The sequence below is a fragment of the Ambystoma mexicanum genome, chromosome 4p, assembly GCF_040938575.1.
Source record: "Ambystoma mexicanum isolate Mex_15411 chromosome 4p, UKY_AmexF1_1, whole genome shotgun sequence".
Taxonomy (NCBI): Eukaryota; Metazoa; Chordata; class Amphibia; order Caudata; family Ambystomatidae; genus Ambystoma; species Ambystoma mexicanum.
Genome location: NC_090927.1, coordinates 904,581,108 through 904,596,135, shown reverse-complemented (window position 1 = coordinate 904,596,135; position 15,028 = coordinate 904,581,108). Strand labels below are relative to the sequence as shown.

The 15,028-nt window shown below is 52.6% G+C and overlaps 1 protein-coding gene across 3 annotated transcripts in view; it reads right to left on the bottom strand.

Moving 5' to 3' along the window:
• The window catches only part of MDN1 (midasin AAA ATPase 1), a 2,688,524-nt gene that overhangs the window by 1,184,103 nt on the left and 1,489,393 nt on the right, over nt 1-15,028 (bottom strand). For all 3 annotated transcript variants that reach the window (XM_069606482.1, XM_069606484.1, XM_069606483.1), the window contains exon 51: nt 14,338-14,461. In XM_069606482.1, coding sequence (XP_069462583.1) covers nt 14,338-14,461 — 124 coding nt within the window. The remainder of the gene's footprint in view (nt 1-14,337; nt 14,462-15,028) is intronic.

Here is a 15,028-nt window from a genome sequence, read left to right as displayed (position 1 = left end):
CCCCAGAGCCAGGATCCCCACTTGGAGACTCAGAGCAGAGGCCTTAAAGGACACAGTCTTTAGAGAGGACCTCTGAAGCGAAATAGCGGAATATTTCAGGATTAATGCGGGAAGTGTAAAGTCAACTGGGACCCTGTGGGAGGCATTTAAGGTGGCGATTAGGGGCGCAGCAATTGCCAAATCCAAAGGACTACAAGGAGGTATACTAATGCAATTACGGAAAGCAGAGGAGAAATTAGAGACATTATTAAACAGTGGGCATCACTCCCAGCAAGACGCTAGCAACATCTCCCAATTACAGCAGGAATGTATGGGACACTGGGAGAGATTGTGTAACTTAGATTACAAAAAATACACAGAGAAGCAAAACGCCGAGAGGGATAAACCAGGAAGACTATTAGCATGGTTATATAAAAACGAGACTCCCAGACAAATGACCAGAGAGCTACGAGGAGAGGGAGGACTAATACTGGATACCCAAGAATATGTTAATGAAGGGTTTCTCGAATTCTATAAGCAACTGTAGAGCGACACAGGGAAGGGAACGAGGAGGAAATAGCAGGCACTTTGGTGGACATCGGCCTACCAAAAATAAGCGCAGAAGAACGAGAAAACCTAGAAGCTCCGATTACACTAAAAGAATTAGAGGCGGTGGTGGAGCAACTACCAACTAGCAAGACTCCAGGCACAGATGGTCTCCCTAGTGAATTCTATAAAAAGTATAAAAATGAAGTGCTCGCCCAGTTGTTATCTATGCTAAATGAAGCTCACGAGGTGGGGACACTGCCGGAATCCCTCAGAGAAGCGATTATCATCCCACTCCTCAAACCTAACAAGCCAGGTACGGACTGTGATCGTATAGACCGTTGTCAATGCTGAAACAGGACAGCAAAATCCTCACAGCTGTGTTGGCGAACAGGATGAAGGGGGTTATTGGGAGATTGATACATATCCAATAACCTCAGAAGGCTACACCACGTCATAGAACAGTCTGAAGGGGCCTCAGGCGAGCTAGCCATAGTGTCATTGGATGCAGTTAAGGCCTTCGACTCTGTCAAATGGCCCTGGCTGTTGGCAACTCTGAAAGGAAATGGGATGGGACCAAAGTATATGAAATGGGTGGAACTACTATATAACTCACCATTAGCCAGAGTTAGAACATGAATGGTCATTTGGGAAAGGTGGCAACTTAGTAGGGGCACTAGGCAGGGATGCCCTTGTTCCCCGATGTTGTACATCCTGGCATTAGAACCCCTGGCGATATACCTGCGACAACAATATGAGGAAGTAGGGATCCATACAAAAGGGGGACTGCACTTAATATCACTGTACGCAAACGATACGCTGCTATACCTGAAATACCCAGAAGAAAAATTGCAATATATCCTTGAGGTACTGGAGCGATTCGCATTGCTCTCGGGAATTGCAGTAAACCCCAAAAAGTCCTGTATATTCCCCCTAGGACGGTACATAGGGGTCCCACACGACAAGCTACCAGTACTGCCAATACCCTGGGCGACAAATACGGAACAAGTTACTTACCTGTAACTGTTGTTCTCCAGCATGGGTCTGGCATGGATTCACATGCTCATGAATATTCCCCGTCGTCAGGCTGGGAATCCTCGGTAAAGAAAAAACCAGTATCAGTTTCGTTTCTGATCTGTCTTTCGTAGTAATAACCAATCACTGGTCTCTGCGTCATACTGACCACAGCCAATGACTGCCCTCTACCTAAGCACCGCCTCTGGCAGCCATCTTCAGATTTGGAAGCACGTGAAGTGGCAGTATGACCAAGTGAAGAGCCGCAGAGGGTTAGGCGGGAGGGTTCGCATGTGAATCCATGCCAGACCCATGCTGGAGAACAACAGTTACAGGTAAGTAACTGGTTCCTTCTCCAGCATGGGGTCTGGCATGGATTCACATGCTCATGAATAAAGAATACATAGCAGTACACACATGTACAACCACGGGAGGTGGCAAAGGCTCAACATTAAGCATTGCATCAAACTCAACATTAAGCATCTTACCTCCTCACCAGGCTCACCTCAGGCGAACAGGTTGCGCAGCACTGCTTGGCCGACCCTGGACTCCTCCCTGGAATCCCGATCGACGCAGTAGAACTTTGTGAAGGTGTGCGTCGACCTCCACGTAGCAGCCCTGCATATGTCCAGCAGGGGCACACCAGAAAGGAACGCCGTGGTAGCTGCGATCGCTCTGGTGGAATGGGCTCTCGGACGGCCAGGCAGCAGTCGGTTTGCCAACCGGTGACAGTGCATGATGCAGCCGGAGAGCCATCTGGAAATGGAAGTCTTTGAGAGAGCCTTCCCTTGATTCACAGTCCCAAAGTTCACAAACAGCTGTGATGTCTTCCGAAAACTCTTTGTGCGGTCCACGTAGAACTTCAGCGCTCTAGCTACGTCCAGCGAGTGCAGAGTCCTTTCAGCCGGCGACGAAGGAGACGGGAAGAAAACTGTCAACACCAAGGGTTTGTTGAGGTGGAAGTCCGATGGCACCTTGGGCATGAAGGAGGGGTGCGTCCTCATCACCATCCTTGTGTCGTGAAACGTCAAGTATGGCGGTTTGCAAGATAGGGCCTGGATCTCTCCAACTCGTCGTGCGGAGGCGATGGCCACGAGAAACGCCGTCTTCCACGACAGAAACTTCAACGGTGCCGAATGCATAGGCTCAAATGGGGCCCCCCATGAGCCTGGTCAGCACCACGTTGAGCTCCCACGCCGGGGCAGGGGCCTTCACCGGCAGGAAAGATCAGAACAATCCTTTCATAAATTCCTTCACCAGTCGATGAGACCACAAGGACGCCCATCCTGTAGTTCTGGTGTATCGTGAGATGTCGGCCAGATGTATCTTGATGGAAGCGTGAGCTAGTCCAGCCTTGGCCAATGACAGTAGGTACGGCAATACTTGAGGGGCCGTAATCCGTAGAGGGTTAATCTTCTGTGCACGGCACCAGACAGAGAACCTCTTCCATTTAGGTCTGTAGCACGTGAGAGTTGAGGACGCCCTGGCCTTTGCAAGAACCTCTCTGCAGTCGGCCGGGATGTCGTACCCTCCAAACTCTAGTGCTGCAGGAGCCAGGCCTGCAAGTTCAGCGACTCCGGGTTGTGGTAAAGAATGGCGCCTCCTTCTCTGGAGAGAAGATCTGCGTCCGTCGGCAGCTTGACTGGTGTGGACGTTGACAAGTCCAGAAACCAGTTCTGTCTCGGCAAAGCCGGTGCGACTAGGATCATCTTGCACCGGGACCTCTTGAGCTGGTTGATGAGCCGGAGAAGCAACGGCAGCGGAGGGAACGCATAAAGAAATAGGCCATCCCAGGGGAAGCATCGCCCATGCACCTCGGCTGGGGGAACCTGTCGGCGAACCTCCGGCACTTGGAATTCGTCACCAAGAGATCGATCTGGGGTTCGCCCCATTGACGGAAGAGTCAATCCACTTGATCCTGGTGTAGTTCCCACTTGTGGCACGAGCGCAACTCTCTGCTGAGTGAGTCGGCGATGGTGTTTTTTATTCCTGCCAGATGAAAAGGCACCAGAAATATCCCTTGGGCGACGGCCCAATGCCCCAGATCCTGGGCTTCCTTGGATAGGGCAGGGGATCTGGTTCTGCCCTGCTTCCGGATGTAGAACATCTTGGTGGTGTTGTCGGTGAAGATCCTCACCACCTTGCCCTTGAGGGACGGAAGAAAAGACCTGAGGGCCCAGAACACTGCGCGGAGCTCCAAGATGTTAATGTTGAGTGACTTCTCCTCCGGAGTGCGCTCCCCAACCTTCCAGGAAGGCATCTGTCGTCACCGTCGCCTGGTGAGCTGGGGTCTGAAAGTCCATGCCCGCCGACAGATGAGAGCGGGTACCCCACCACCGGATCGCCTGACGGAACGTCTCGTTGAGGGATCCTGTCCTCGAAGCTGCCTGTCGACTGAACCCAGCGGGCGTCTAGGAACTCTTGTAAGGGGCGCATCCGAAGCCTGCAAAGGCGCACCAGATAAATGCAGGAGGACATCATCCCGAGGAGGGACTTGATAGATCTTACCCTGGCCATGTTCATGGGCAGCAGATGCTGCACCTTGCCCAGGATGGTCCTGGTCCTTTCCTCCGACGGCGAGGCCAGCCGCGCCACTGTGTCGAGCTTGGCTCCCAGAAACATGGCGACCTGCAACGGAACCAGGTGGGATTTTGGAAAGTTGATGGAGAACGCCAGGTCCGAGAGCAGCTGGACGGTCTTCGCAGTGTGCTCATGGGCGAGCAACCTTGTCCTTGCCCGGATGAGCCAGTCGTCCAGGTAGGGGTAGACGTGGATCCCCTGTAGGCGCAGCCGCGCCGCCACTGGTGCTAGGCACTTGGTGAACACCCTGGGTGCCAACTTCAATACGAACGGGAGGGCCTTGAACTGGTAGTGCCGCCCTTGGACCACAGACCCGAGGAACTTTCGGTGTCTTTTTAGAATGGGGATGTGGAAGTAGGCATCCTCCAAGTCCAACGACGACAGGAAATCGCCCTCCTTCAGCTGTCCCAGCACGTGCTGGAGGGTGACCATCCGGAACTTTGTGCCTTCATGTACTTGTTCAGTCGTCGCAGGTCCAGGACGGGGTGCCATCCTCGTGTCTTCTTTTTTTTTTACGAGGAAGTACCTTGAGTTAACTCCGGAGCCCCGAAGCCTCTTTGGGACGAGCTTGATGGCACCTTTCTTGAGCATCGCCCTTACTTCCAACAGTAGTTGAGGGACGTGATTTTCCTTCCTGGGCACGGGTGGAACGCGAGGGCACTTCTTCCGAAACTCAAGGGCGTGCCCTCGGACCAGGGCATCCAGCACCCAATGGTCGGTGGAGATGGACTCCCACACGCTGACAAACCTCGCCAGCCAGCCTCCCACCAGGGTGCTTCGGCGGGGGCCCGATCCCACAGTCACTTCAATCTTGTTTGGAGGCCACCTTGCCTCCTTGACCTCCCCGTCGATGACGACGGGCACCACCTGACTTGCCGCGTCCCCTGTTGGCTTTCTGGGACGAAGATCTTGCCGCTTGGCGGTACGTGGAGGAGCCACTTCCGGATCCCTTGGAGGCACCTTGTCTGCCTCCGGAGCTCCGAAAGGACGGCCGTCGTCGTTGGAGCACTCCCAGTGCCAGGGCAGTCTGCGTGTCCGTCTTGATGGCCTGAAGGGACTCATCGACCGCCTTCCCAAACAGGTTGTTCCCGTCGAAGGGCATGTCCAAAACCTTGGTTTGTACGTACTGGCGGAAATCCGTCGCCTTGAGCCATCCTCGTCGTCTCAGGCAAACGCCGTTGCCCAGCTGACGGAAACCGGTGTCGGCGATGTCCGTTGCCAACGTGATGGCGTGGTCTGAAGCAATCTCACCTTCCTGTAGGATTTCAAGGGCCTCAGCCCTTTTGGCGTCCGGAAGAAGTCCAACAGAGGGGCGATTTTGAAACACAACTCCCTGTCGTAGCGGGCTACGATAGCCAGGGCATTGGCCGCCTTGATAGTCGTCACTGCGGATGAGATGACCCGTCGTCCTATTGTGTCCAGCTTCCTGCCCTCGCCGTCCGGCTGGGAAGTTGATGTCGAGGCCGATGCCCCCCAGCTTTCTTCTTTGCCACCGCCGAGATTAACAAATCCGGGGTAGGTTGCGCCCGAAGGCACAAGGGGGCAGTGTCGGGGACCCGGTACTTCTTTTCGTACTGGTTCCTTTTTGCCGGCGCCGTGGCAGGGTTTTTGATGAGGGCGAGCCCCTCATCCCAAATTTCATCCAGAAGTGGTACGGCGAGGACCTACTTCCTTTTAGCCTCGCGCTGTTGGTAAAGGAACCCTTCCTTCTTCTCTTCTGGGCAGAGCTGGAAGAGTTCGGATGCCCTGGAAATCATGGCATGAAAGGATCCAATCTCGTCCGGCGGGGACCCCCCGAGCAGGGGGCGATGGGGGACACGACCCGTCATCGCCTCCGTCGTCATCTGTACCCGTCGTAGCCGTGTCTGTGCTGTATCATCCCCGTGGGTAGACGGGGGGAAGGCAGAGCAGGCCGCAGAGGTGGGAGATTTGGCGTAGGATGCGTCGTCCTCTTCTTATGCGGTGGACTTTTCGAAGGTCCCGGCTCCGGCTCACCCATCGGGTCTGGCTCAGGTATCTCCATCGGGGGGAGGGGCATCCTTGTCCTCATCTCCGAGCATAAGGACTGAATCGCTGACAAAATGGCCACCGAAGTGTCCTGCGGCACCGGAAACGACGGGCGCGAGGGCTCTTGAGGAACCTTGTGGGCGACACCGTCGCTCTCGTAGTCGCCCTCGTCGGGATCCCTCCCGATGGGCTGGACCTCTTCCACGACTTGGATGAGCTCTTCTTCAGAGGTCGTGTCCGTATCCACGATGGCCACCTGCCCCTCCCCCACCTTTTCCAACGAGGACTTCGTGGGGGTCTTCTCAATGGGCCTGAAAGACGACTCGCTCTGCGGTGGCAGGGAGACTCTGGGTCCTGAGGTCGCCTCCACTGGCGTAGCCTCCACAGGCTGAGCCAGGGCCACTGAGACATCCTCAATTGAGGACTTAGCAGGGTGAATTAAGGCCATCGTCACCTTCTGAATGCCTGGGGACTTCACCTTGGGGGGGGAGGGTCTGAGCCTCGCTCCCCCTCTGCCGGAATCTTTGAGATCGACCGGGGCCTCTCCAGAAGCTTTGCTGGGTTCTCGGACTTCCTCTTACCCGAGCCAGAGCGTTGGCTCGTGGTTAATGGCGCTGGGGAGGATGCGCCCTGCCTGGCAGCCAAAGAGCCCGACCGTTCGGCGCTCCCGGTGCCCGCGGACTCGTGGTGCTTGGCCTTTTGTTGGGCCCCCGTCGGCGGGGCTCACTCACAGGACTTAGAAGACAGCTCAGACTTTTTCTTCTTCTCGCCTGACGGGCTCTTCCCTTACAGCCAGTTGGCGAGACGGAGGTGGCGATCCTTCATGGTCTGCTCCGACATGTTCCCACAAAACGCGCAGTCCTTCTCTGTGTGCATCTTGTCCTCATGGAGACAGTAGAGGCATAACGAATGCTCGTCCTCCTTGAAAACATTCGAAGCTGGCATCCAGGCCAGGTCCTGAACAGCTTCCCGGGCGTCGAGCTTCCTTTCTCCTGGGCCATATCCGGGGTAGGCCTCGGAACTTCTGGAATCCTCCAAAAGCGTAACTCGACGAAATCTTCACCCTTGAGGGGCGTAGAAAATTCCGAAACGGATCCCCGTTGATCGGATGTAGAAACGGTGGAGCTTGAGGCTCTATTTACCTGAAAAATTTGAAAAATCTCCTGAAAAAGCACGAAAACGCAGCAAAAGCTCAAGAGCTACAGAACGAGGACTCCCAACACTTGAACGTGTGGTAAAAATCTGAGGATGGCTGCCAGAGGCGGGGCTTAGGGAGAGGGCAGTCATTGGCTGGGGGCAGTATGACCCAGAGACCAGTTATTGGTTACTACTAAGAAAGACAGATCAGAAACAAAACTGATACTGATTTTTTATTCTATACCGAGGATTCCCGGCCTGACGACGGGGAATATTCATGAGCATGAGAATCCATGCCAGAGAACGGTGAGCTCCTCCTCAGAGGAGATATCTGTACCATGGAGGGCCACCACACCACCCCCCCCCCCCTTCTTCCCCTCAAGAGGGGAAGGCCTCGGGGAAATGACAGGCATCTTCTCTGGGGTTTTCTCTGTAGGCCGGAACGCAGCCTCCCTCCTCCTGGGAGGTAGGGACACCCTCGTTTTCGGGGTCGCCTCCTGCGAAGCTGTCTCGGCAGCCTTCGCAAGCGACGCTGCCTTTGCCGGGTGTATCTGGGCCTTCAAGGTCATGGCCAGTCTCCTGCTTGGCCTTCTCCTGGAGGGCGGGGGGGTGGGAGGGCGATCTGCACCCCGGTCCCACTTGGCCTTCTCCGGCAGGACGGGCTTGGGCTTCTCCACGAGTTTGCCCGGATGATCCGACTTTCTCTTGGCCGATGATCCAGAGCGTTGACTGGTGACAGAGGCTGGAGACGTTGCTCGCACCCTGGCCGTCGAGGAGCCCGCCGCAACGGCGTTCCCGGTGGCAGTGGACTCGCAGGGCTTAGCCTTCTGTTGGGCCCCCGCAAGAGGGGCGCCCTCAAAATGTCTTAGAAAACTGCTCAGACTTCTTGGAACTGGGAGAGGCATGCTGCTGGGACCCACCCAGAGCAGGTGCCTTGGCCGGTAGCCACTCAGTCACCTGTGTTGATCCTTCATCATGCGAGGGGCTCTCTCCTGGCAAAATGCACAATCCTCCTTGTGCGTCGGGTACAAGCAGTACAGGCACTCTGAATGCTTGTCGTCCGAAAAGACATTCTGCAAGCCGCAGCTGGAACAAATCCTGAACAGGGGAGTTGAATCCTTATCCTACGACATGGTCCAGGCGGTGTAGAAGAGAATCTTCTGGAAGCCTCCACAGAGAAACTTGACGAAATCTGCCCTTGGGGGGTGCTGAAGAATCCGAAAAACAGGTCCCCGTTAATCGGAAGGTTGATTGATGGCACACAAGGCCCGATTGACCGACAAATAGAGTAATGCTCTTCCAAAAAGCACAAAACGCACTAAAAGCGCGAGCTAAACACGAGGACTCCCAACACTTGAACGTGCGGTAAAAATCTGAAGATGGTTGCCAGAAGAGGGGTTTAGGTAGAGGGCAGTCATTGGCTGGGGGCAGTATGACCCAGAGAGCAGTGATTGGTCGTTAGAAGACAGTTCAGAGATGAAACAGAATTTCTCTCTACCACTGATTCCCAGCCTGACTTGGAATATTCATGAGCATGTAAATCCATGCCAGATGCCATGCTGGAGAAGTATGTGTCCTCCAGATCCAGCGACAAGAAGTCTCCTTCTCCAGTTGGCCGAGCACGTGCTGCAACATGACCATCATGAATTTTTGGGACTTGAGGCATTTGTTGAGGCGCGGCAGGTCTAGAATGGGCCTCCAGCCCCCAGTCTTCTTTTCCAAGCAATATCTGCAGTAGACTCCGGAGCCCCGGAGTCGCTTTGGAACCAGCTCTATCGCCCCCTTTTTTAGCATTGCCCGTACTTCCTGCAGGAGCGGAGGGATGTGCTTTCTCCTGCCGGGCCACCGGTGGTATTCGCAACACTTCTGCTGGAACTCTAGGCTGTGTCCGTGGGCGAGAGCGTACAGCACCCATCAGTCAGTGGAGATATTTTCCCACTCACTGACGTAGCCAGTCAGCTGGCCTCCCACCTGGATGCATGGGTGGGGGTCCGACGTCCTGGGCGGTGCAATCCCTCTGGGCCTGCATGCTGCCTTGGGAGCAACGACTATGTAAGCCACCTCCACCAAAAGCCTTGGAGCGGCCCCTGTAGGCCTCTTCGGTTGTGGACCGGGAGGGTCGACAGTACGAGGAGGACACTCTGCTGAACCCTTTCAAAGATCTGCTTGATTTTCAGCCAGAGGCACGAAAGGATGGACAGTTCTCCTGAAGAGTGCCCAGGGCACGGACTATGTCTGTCTTAATGGACTTTAACGATTCGTAAACAGCTTTCCCAAATAGCTTGTCCTCGAAGAGCATGTTCGGCACCCTCGTCTGGACCTCTTGACGGAAGTTGGTGGCCTTCAACCAGCCACAACAACAGAGGCAGACACCATTCCCCATCTGTCAGAACCCTGTGTCAGCGATGTCCAGGGCCACAGTGATGGCATGGTCCCACACAAGCTAGCCCTCCTGGAGGACCTCAAGCGCCGCGACCCGCCTGTTGTCGGGTAGAAATTCCAGCAATGGGGCCATCTTATACCACAGCTCCCTGTTGTATTTGGCCAGGATAGCAAGCGCATTTGCTGCCTTGAATGTCGTCACAGCCGAGTAGATCACCTTTCTACCCGTGGCGTCCAACACTTTCACCTCTCTGTCCTCCATGGAAATGGAGGCTGAAGGTAAGGGATTAGTTGACTTCTTCGTCGCAGCCGCCGAGACCACTAAGTTCGGGGAGGGATGCGACCGTATGCACTTAAGTGCATACCCCACTACCCGGTACTTCTTCTCCAGCCTATCCCTCTTCGCTGCAGCTGTTGCTGGGTTTCTCATCAGCACCAGGCCCTCAGCCCAAACGTCGTCCAGGAAAGGCATCGCCAGAATTGTCTTCCTCTTGGCCTCACGCCGTTGGCAATGAACCCTTCCTTCTTGGTCTCTTCTGGTGTCAGCTGGAAGAGCTCAAGAAGTGCTGGCGACCATGGCGTGGAAAGACCCCACTTCGTCTGGGGGAGAAGCCCTTTGCGGCAGAAACGCTGCCATCCCTGTCCGTATACGCTGCGTTTGTCCCTGTATCCCTAGAGGGGGTGAGGGCATGTTCAGTGGTTTATGAGGCAGAGTAGGGAGAAGTTATCTTCTTCGCCGTTGCCAAGCCTGGTGACACCAGGGCCAGAGCCAGAGGTATCCTCTTCTGGATCTCTGAAACCAGGTGTTAAGAAGGATTTCTGAACTCTGATCTAGAGGGGCAGAGATTCAGAATGCCAACCTAGTTTCTTAGAACAGGGTAACCTCTGGTCAAGCCAGACCAATCAGGGTAGCTATGGCAGGCGGTCAAGACTAGGTCTCAGGAGGGGTGAGGGTGACAGAGACCTCAATGAGCATCGAAAGCAAGGAGACTTACAAATTACTTCAGACAGGTGTTATTTTAAAAATATAGACACATTTATTACAAGGCCTTTGTAACAGATCATAGTAAAGAATCACAGTAACACTAGAATAAACCAATACATCATAATCAACACAATATATATATAAGATGAATGGTGTTTAAGGGGTAAAAAGCATGAAATATGTTGACCACCTAGATGGGGAGGAAAACGGGCAGTGCAAGTAATCTTTAGACCCAGTTCCACATCAAGAATAAACTAACTAAGAGGCAGTACAAGCCCTACGAACAGAGGAGCCTTATGCTCAATAGTACATACACTCGCTTGTGCCAATGGACAAAAATAGGGTCTCTCCAAGGGTCTCTAGCAGCTCAGGAAGGTGGATAAGGCGATGAACAAGTTCCCATTATTCAAGCAGGACCTCCACATGAGAGTGCGGGATTTCTCAATAGCTGTGGAAAGGGACGGGGGCCCTCAGGGGCAACTCGTGCGTAAAAATGGGCTCCTGCGCTAAGGGGCCACCGGTTGGGGTAAGGACTACTCACCGGTCCCCGACGCAGGCAGACCCAAACTTCGCCAGTACAGTCCACTTCGCTGGCAGGTTCGAATGCATCAATCAGGATGTCTCAACACCGTGTAGTTCCCGAGTTGCAGCGAGGATTCCCAAACGGGACAGTGGCGATTTCTCCACTGAGGGTGGAGGAATCGGCCCAGTTCCACTGCAGCAGGCTTCAGGGGTAAGGGGGTCACAAAGGCAGCAAACTTGCACATGTGGTTGCCTCAGCAGGGAAACACGGTAACCGCGCTTACTCCGGTTTCGAGGGCCTCCTCGAAACAGTGGCGGCGACAGAGCAAAGGTCCAGTGTAAGCTGGTCAGCCCACTGGTTGGCCCAGGGACACTTCCGAAGAGGCTTACTTGCAGGGTGCCGAGAATAGTTGATCCCACTATTCCAATGGGTCGAAGCGTCTTCACAGACCTTGGACGATCAGAGGCAAAGGGGTCCCACAGGACGACAGCAGGCCCAGGGTGCCAAACCTTCCAGCGGGTCACCAGTGGTTCCTTGACTCGGCTTCTTGTTGCAGGATATTTGGCTCCTTATCCTTTGTTCGGTGTGAACTCAGGAGATCGACATGGTAGGCGTGTTTTCAGCCTCCTCTTATCCAAAGTTCCCTTCGCGACAAAACAGAGAGGACCCAATGGGAGATCTGCTCAAAACACTCACTACATACGTGGGCCAATCATGGACCACTGTGGTCCCAGGCATTCAGGACACTCCAAACTCTCTGGCACCCAGGATGTGTATTGGGAACAGACATCCCAGCCCACATCCTGGAGGCAAACACATAAGGCATGCAGAAGCCCGCGAAAGCATTGGGTTTCGCGGGAAAGTGCATGACCAAATAAGGACTGACCCGGGTCGACTCGACCTGGGTAAGGTGAAGGGGCAAGATGCCCAAAGAACAGGACAAAGAACTTCGTGGCATGGCCATTTTGGAGCCAGGCCACCTATTCGTGCCAAACCCGGTTAACATGGCAAGAAAGGGTTAAAAATATAAGAAAACGATAGCTGCCACCAGTCTTGTCCATGACGCATCTGCACGGTTCATCAAAAGTACAGCGAGAGTTTCTTGGGCCTTTGGAAATGACTAGAGACCCAAGTGTGCTGTATGGTAAGATACAATGCACACTTGTTACATGTTGCACAAAAGCTGCAACATGAGGAAAGGACTAAGGGAAACAAAGTCTCCCAGTACTGGCCGTCTTAAGGCCATGTCAGTTTCCCCATAAAAAGTGAGCGAAAGCCCAGAGTAGTGCAGCTGAGGGCTGTGCTTCTCTGGCAAAGTCAGTCAATGACAAGAGGGCGGCCACCAACTGTTCGCACGTCGAGGAAGACTTCGCTTGAACCACCAGGGCCTTCAGGGGCAGGTAGGACACCTTTCCCTGCGCATTGGTTTTCTCCAGCTTCTCCCGCAGCTTCCCTGGGTTAGCCGATTACCTTTTTGAGGTGGAGATGGAGCGATGACTGGAGGTGGAGGCATGAGCGCACCCTGCTTGTTGCAGTACCGGCTTGCGCAGCGACCCCGACGGAAACAGACTTGCAGTGCTTCGCCTCATCTTGGGCCCCCACAGATGGTGCACCCTCAAAGGACTTAAGACGCCCACTCCTCGGACCGGCCGTTCCTGGGTGAGGCATGCCCCTGCTTGCCACACGGGGTAGAGGCCTTGGCGTAGAGCCACGCTGCCAACCTACTGTGACGATCCTTGACGGTGCGCTTGGAGAATCCAAGGCAGATTTCACAATCCGCTTCCCTGTGGTCCAGATGGAGACAGAGGCACTGGGAGTGTTTGTCCTCCACAAACACATTCCTCAATCCGCAGCTGGAGCAGAGTTTGAAGAGGGAGCCTCCCTCCTCCTCCGATGTGGTCTGGTGTACAGTGTAGGCCCGATGGTCTTCTGGAATCTTCTATAAAACTCTTGACGATTCTTGCCCTTGAGGGGCGTTGAAAGAGGCCGACAAACGGTTCCCCGCTTGCCGGTCAAAGAAACAAAAGAGCACACAGGGTCTATTTGACAAAAATAGAAACGTTATCGAATTAAATGAGAAGAACCATGGAATAGCTCACAGAGCAAAAGTCAAGGACTCCCTAACACTTGAACGTGCGGTAAAAAAATCAGAAGATGGCTGCCGAGGAGGAGCTTAGGGAGAGGGTAGTCATTGGCTGGGGGCAGTATGACCCAGAGTACAGTGATCGGTTAAGGGGAGAAATACAGTTCAAGTGAAAGTGAAACTGTTTTTTCTTTTGCAGAGGATTCCCGACCTGACTGGGAATATTCATGAGCATGTGAATCCATATCAGACCCCATGCTAAAGAAATACATATCTAAGTTGAATTAAATGTGCTGTCGCTGTGTGGACTCGTAGCCCTAGACTATTCTCACACTTTTCCTTAGACTAAGCCTGGATTGCACTGCTACGCTACCTTACCTTGATTGGTTTTTGCTAACCTCAGTGTCTTCCCTGTTCACCATAATAGGGTGGCCCCCACAAAATCCTCCAAAAAGGGCTGCTTTTGGAAATCTATCTTAACACTGGCAATCGGACCACATTTTATTTTCCTCAACCCAGGTATACCTTTTTCTATGAATTATCTTGCCCAGTAATTTTAGGGAAATGTCACTTAACAAAATATCTCTATGATGGAGTGAGGAGATTAGACATTAGAGCTGTATAAAAGACAACAACTATAGTACAAAGATGCCAGGGGGCAAGAGGTTGGGTTGTCTTCATGGGCCACCCTCTTAACTTTGACTATTCAAAATATTGTCACATTAAAGCAAAAGGTGAACAAAACCCATCACTCCATTTGGAAAATATATTGCAGGATACTGCACACATTTAATACAACTTAATTGTTTATCATACAAAACATTCAACAAGCTGGCTTCAAATTAAAGGTACATCTTCAAAAATAGGTGCTGTAATTTTACTCACTGGCACAACAATTAACTCCAATGGTCACTGGTGTGGGTATTATCACCATTTTGTTGGGTATATGTGATATTCAAATATTGACAAAAGACCTGCCTACAGGATCTCACGTTTAATTTATTTTCATTGCAGTAGTTTGAAGTAAGTTGATTTCCAGGGACTTGCCAATCCACAGAAAAAAGTATTACAGACATTGAACAAGGCCCTTCATGAGCTTACCTATTAGCCAGAGATGTCAGAAGTTTAAGACGCTGTGCTACTTCTACATCAAAGTTTGTGGAATTTCTCATGATATCCAAACGCTGCATATTCCAGCGAAGATCCAAAGGAATACCATAGACATCTATCAAAAATATGGTTTTCTTTAGTATATTGCAACATACAAACAGGTAACCAAATAAGCATTTTCAATCCTGTAATGTATTGGCTCAAATAAACCAAATGAATAGAGTTCAACAGCTCCAAATGATATTAACGCAAATGCCTTACCTCTGGTAATATTCTTGCGTGCTTATATGATAACTCGTATAATAGATTCCACTTCTTTGCAATCCGCTTCAAATGCAATCTGAATCAGAACGTTTTTCCGGCTTGTCACTAGGCAGAACTGTTCAGCTCAGAGTCTGCTCTCCATTGATCCTTGTTGCACTTTCACACTAGAGGGGATATCGGCTATAGAAGTACCTGGCACCATATTCCCCAGTTCAACCTTTTGCCATATCAACATACAGGAATGGTCGAAATGCCATTCTCTGATGACCCTCAGGAACATCTCGCTGGGCTAAGTCATAACAGGTTGTTCTGCATAGGACAATGCAATGAGAAATAGTCTCCTTTGTAATGGCCCTCCCTTTTTTAGGCCCAGAGCATCTGATATGATATACAATAGGTTATTTATAATGCGCTTAAT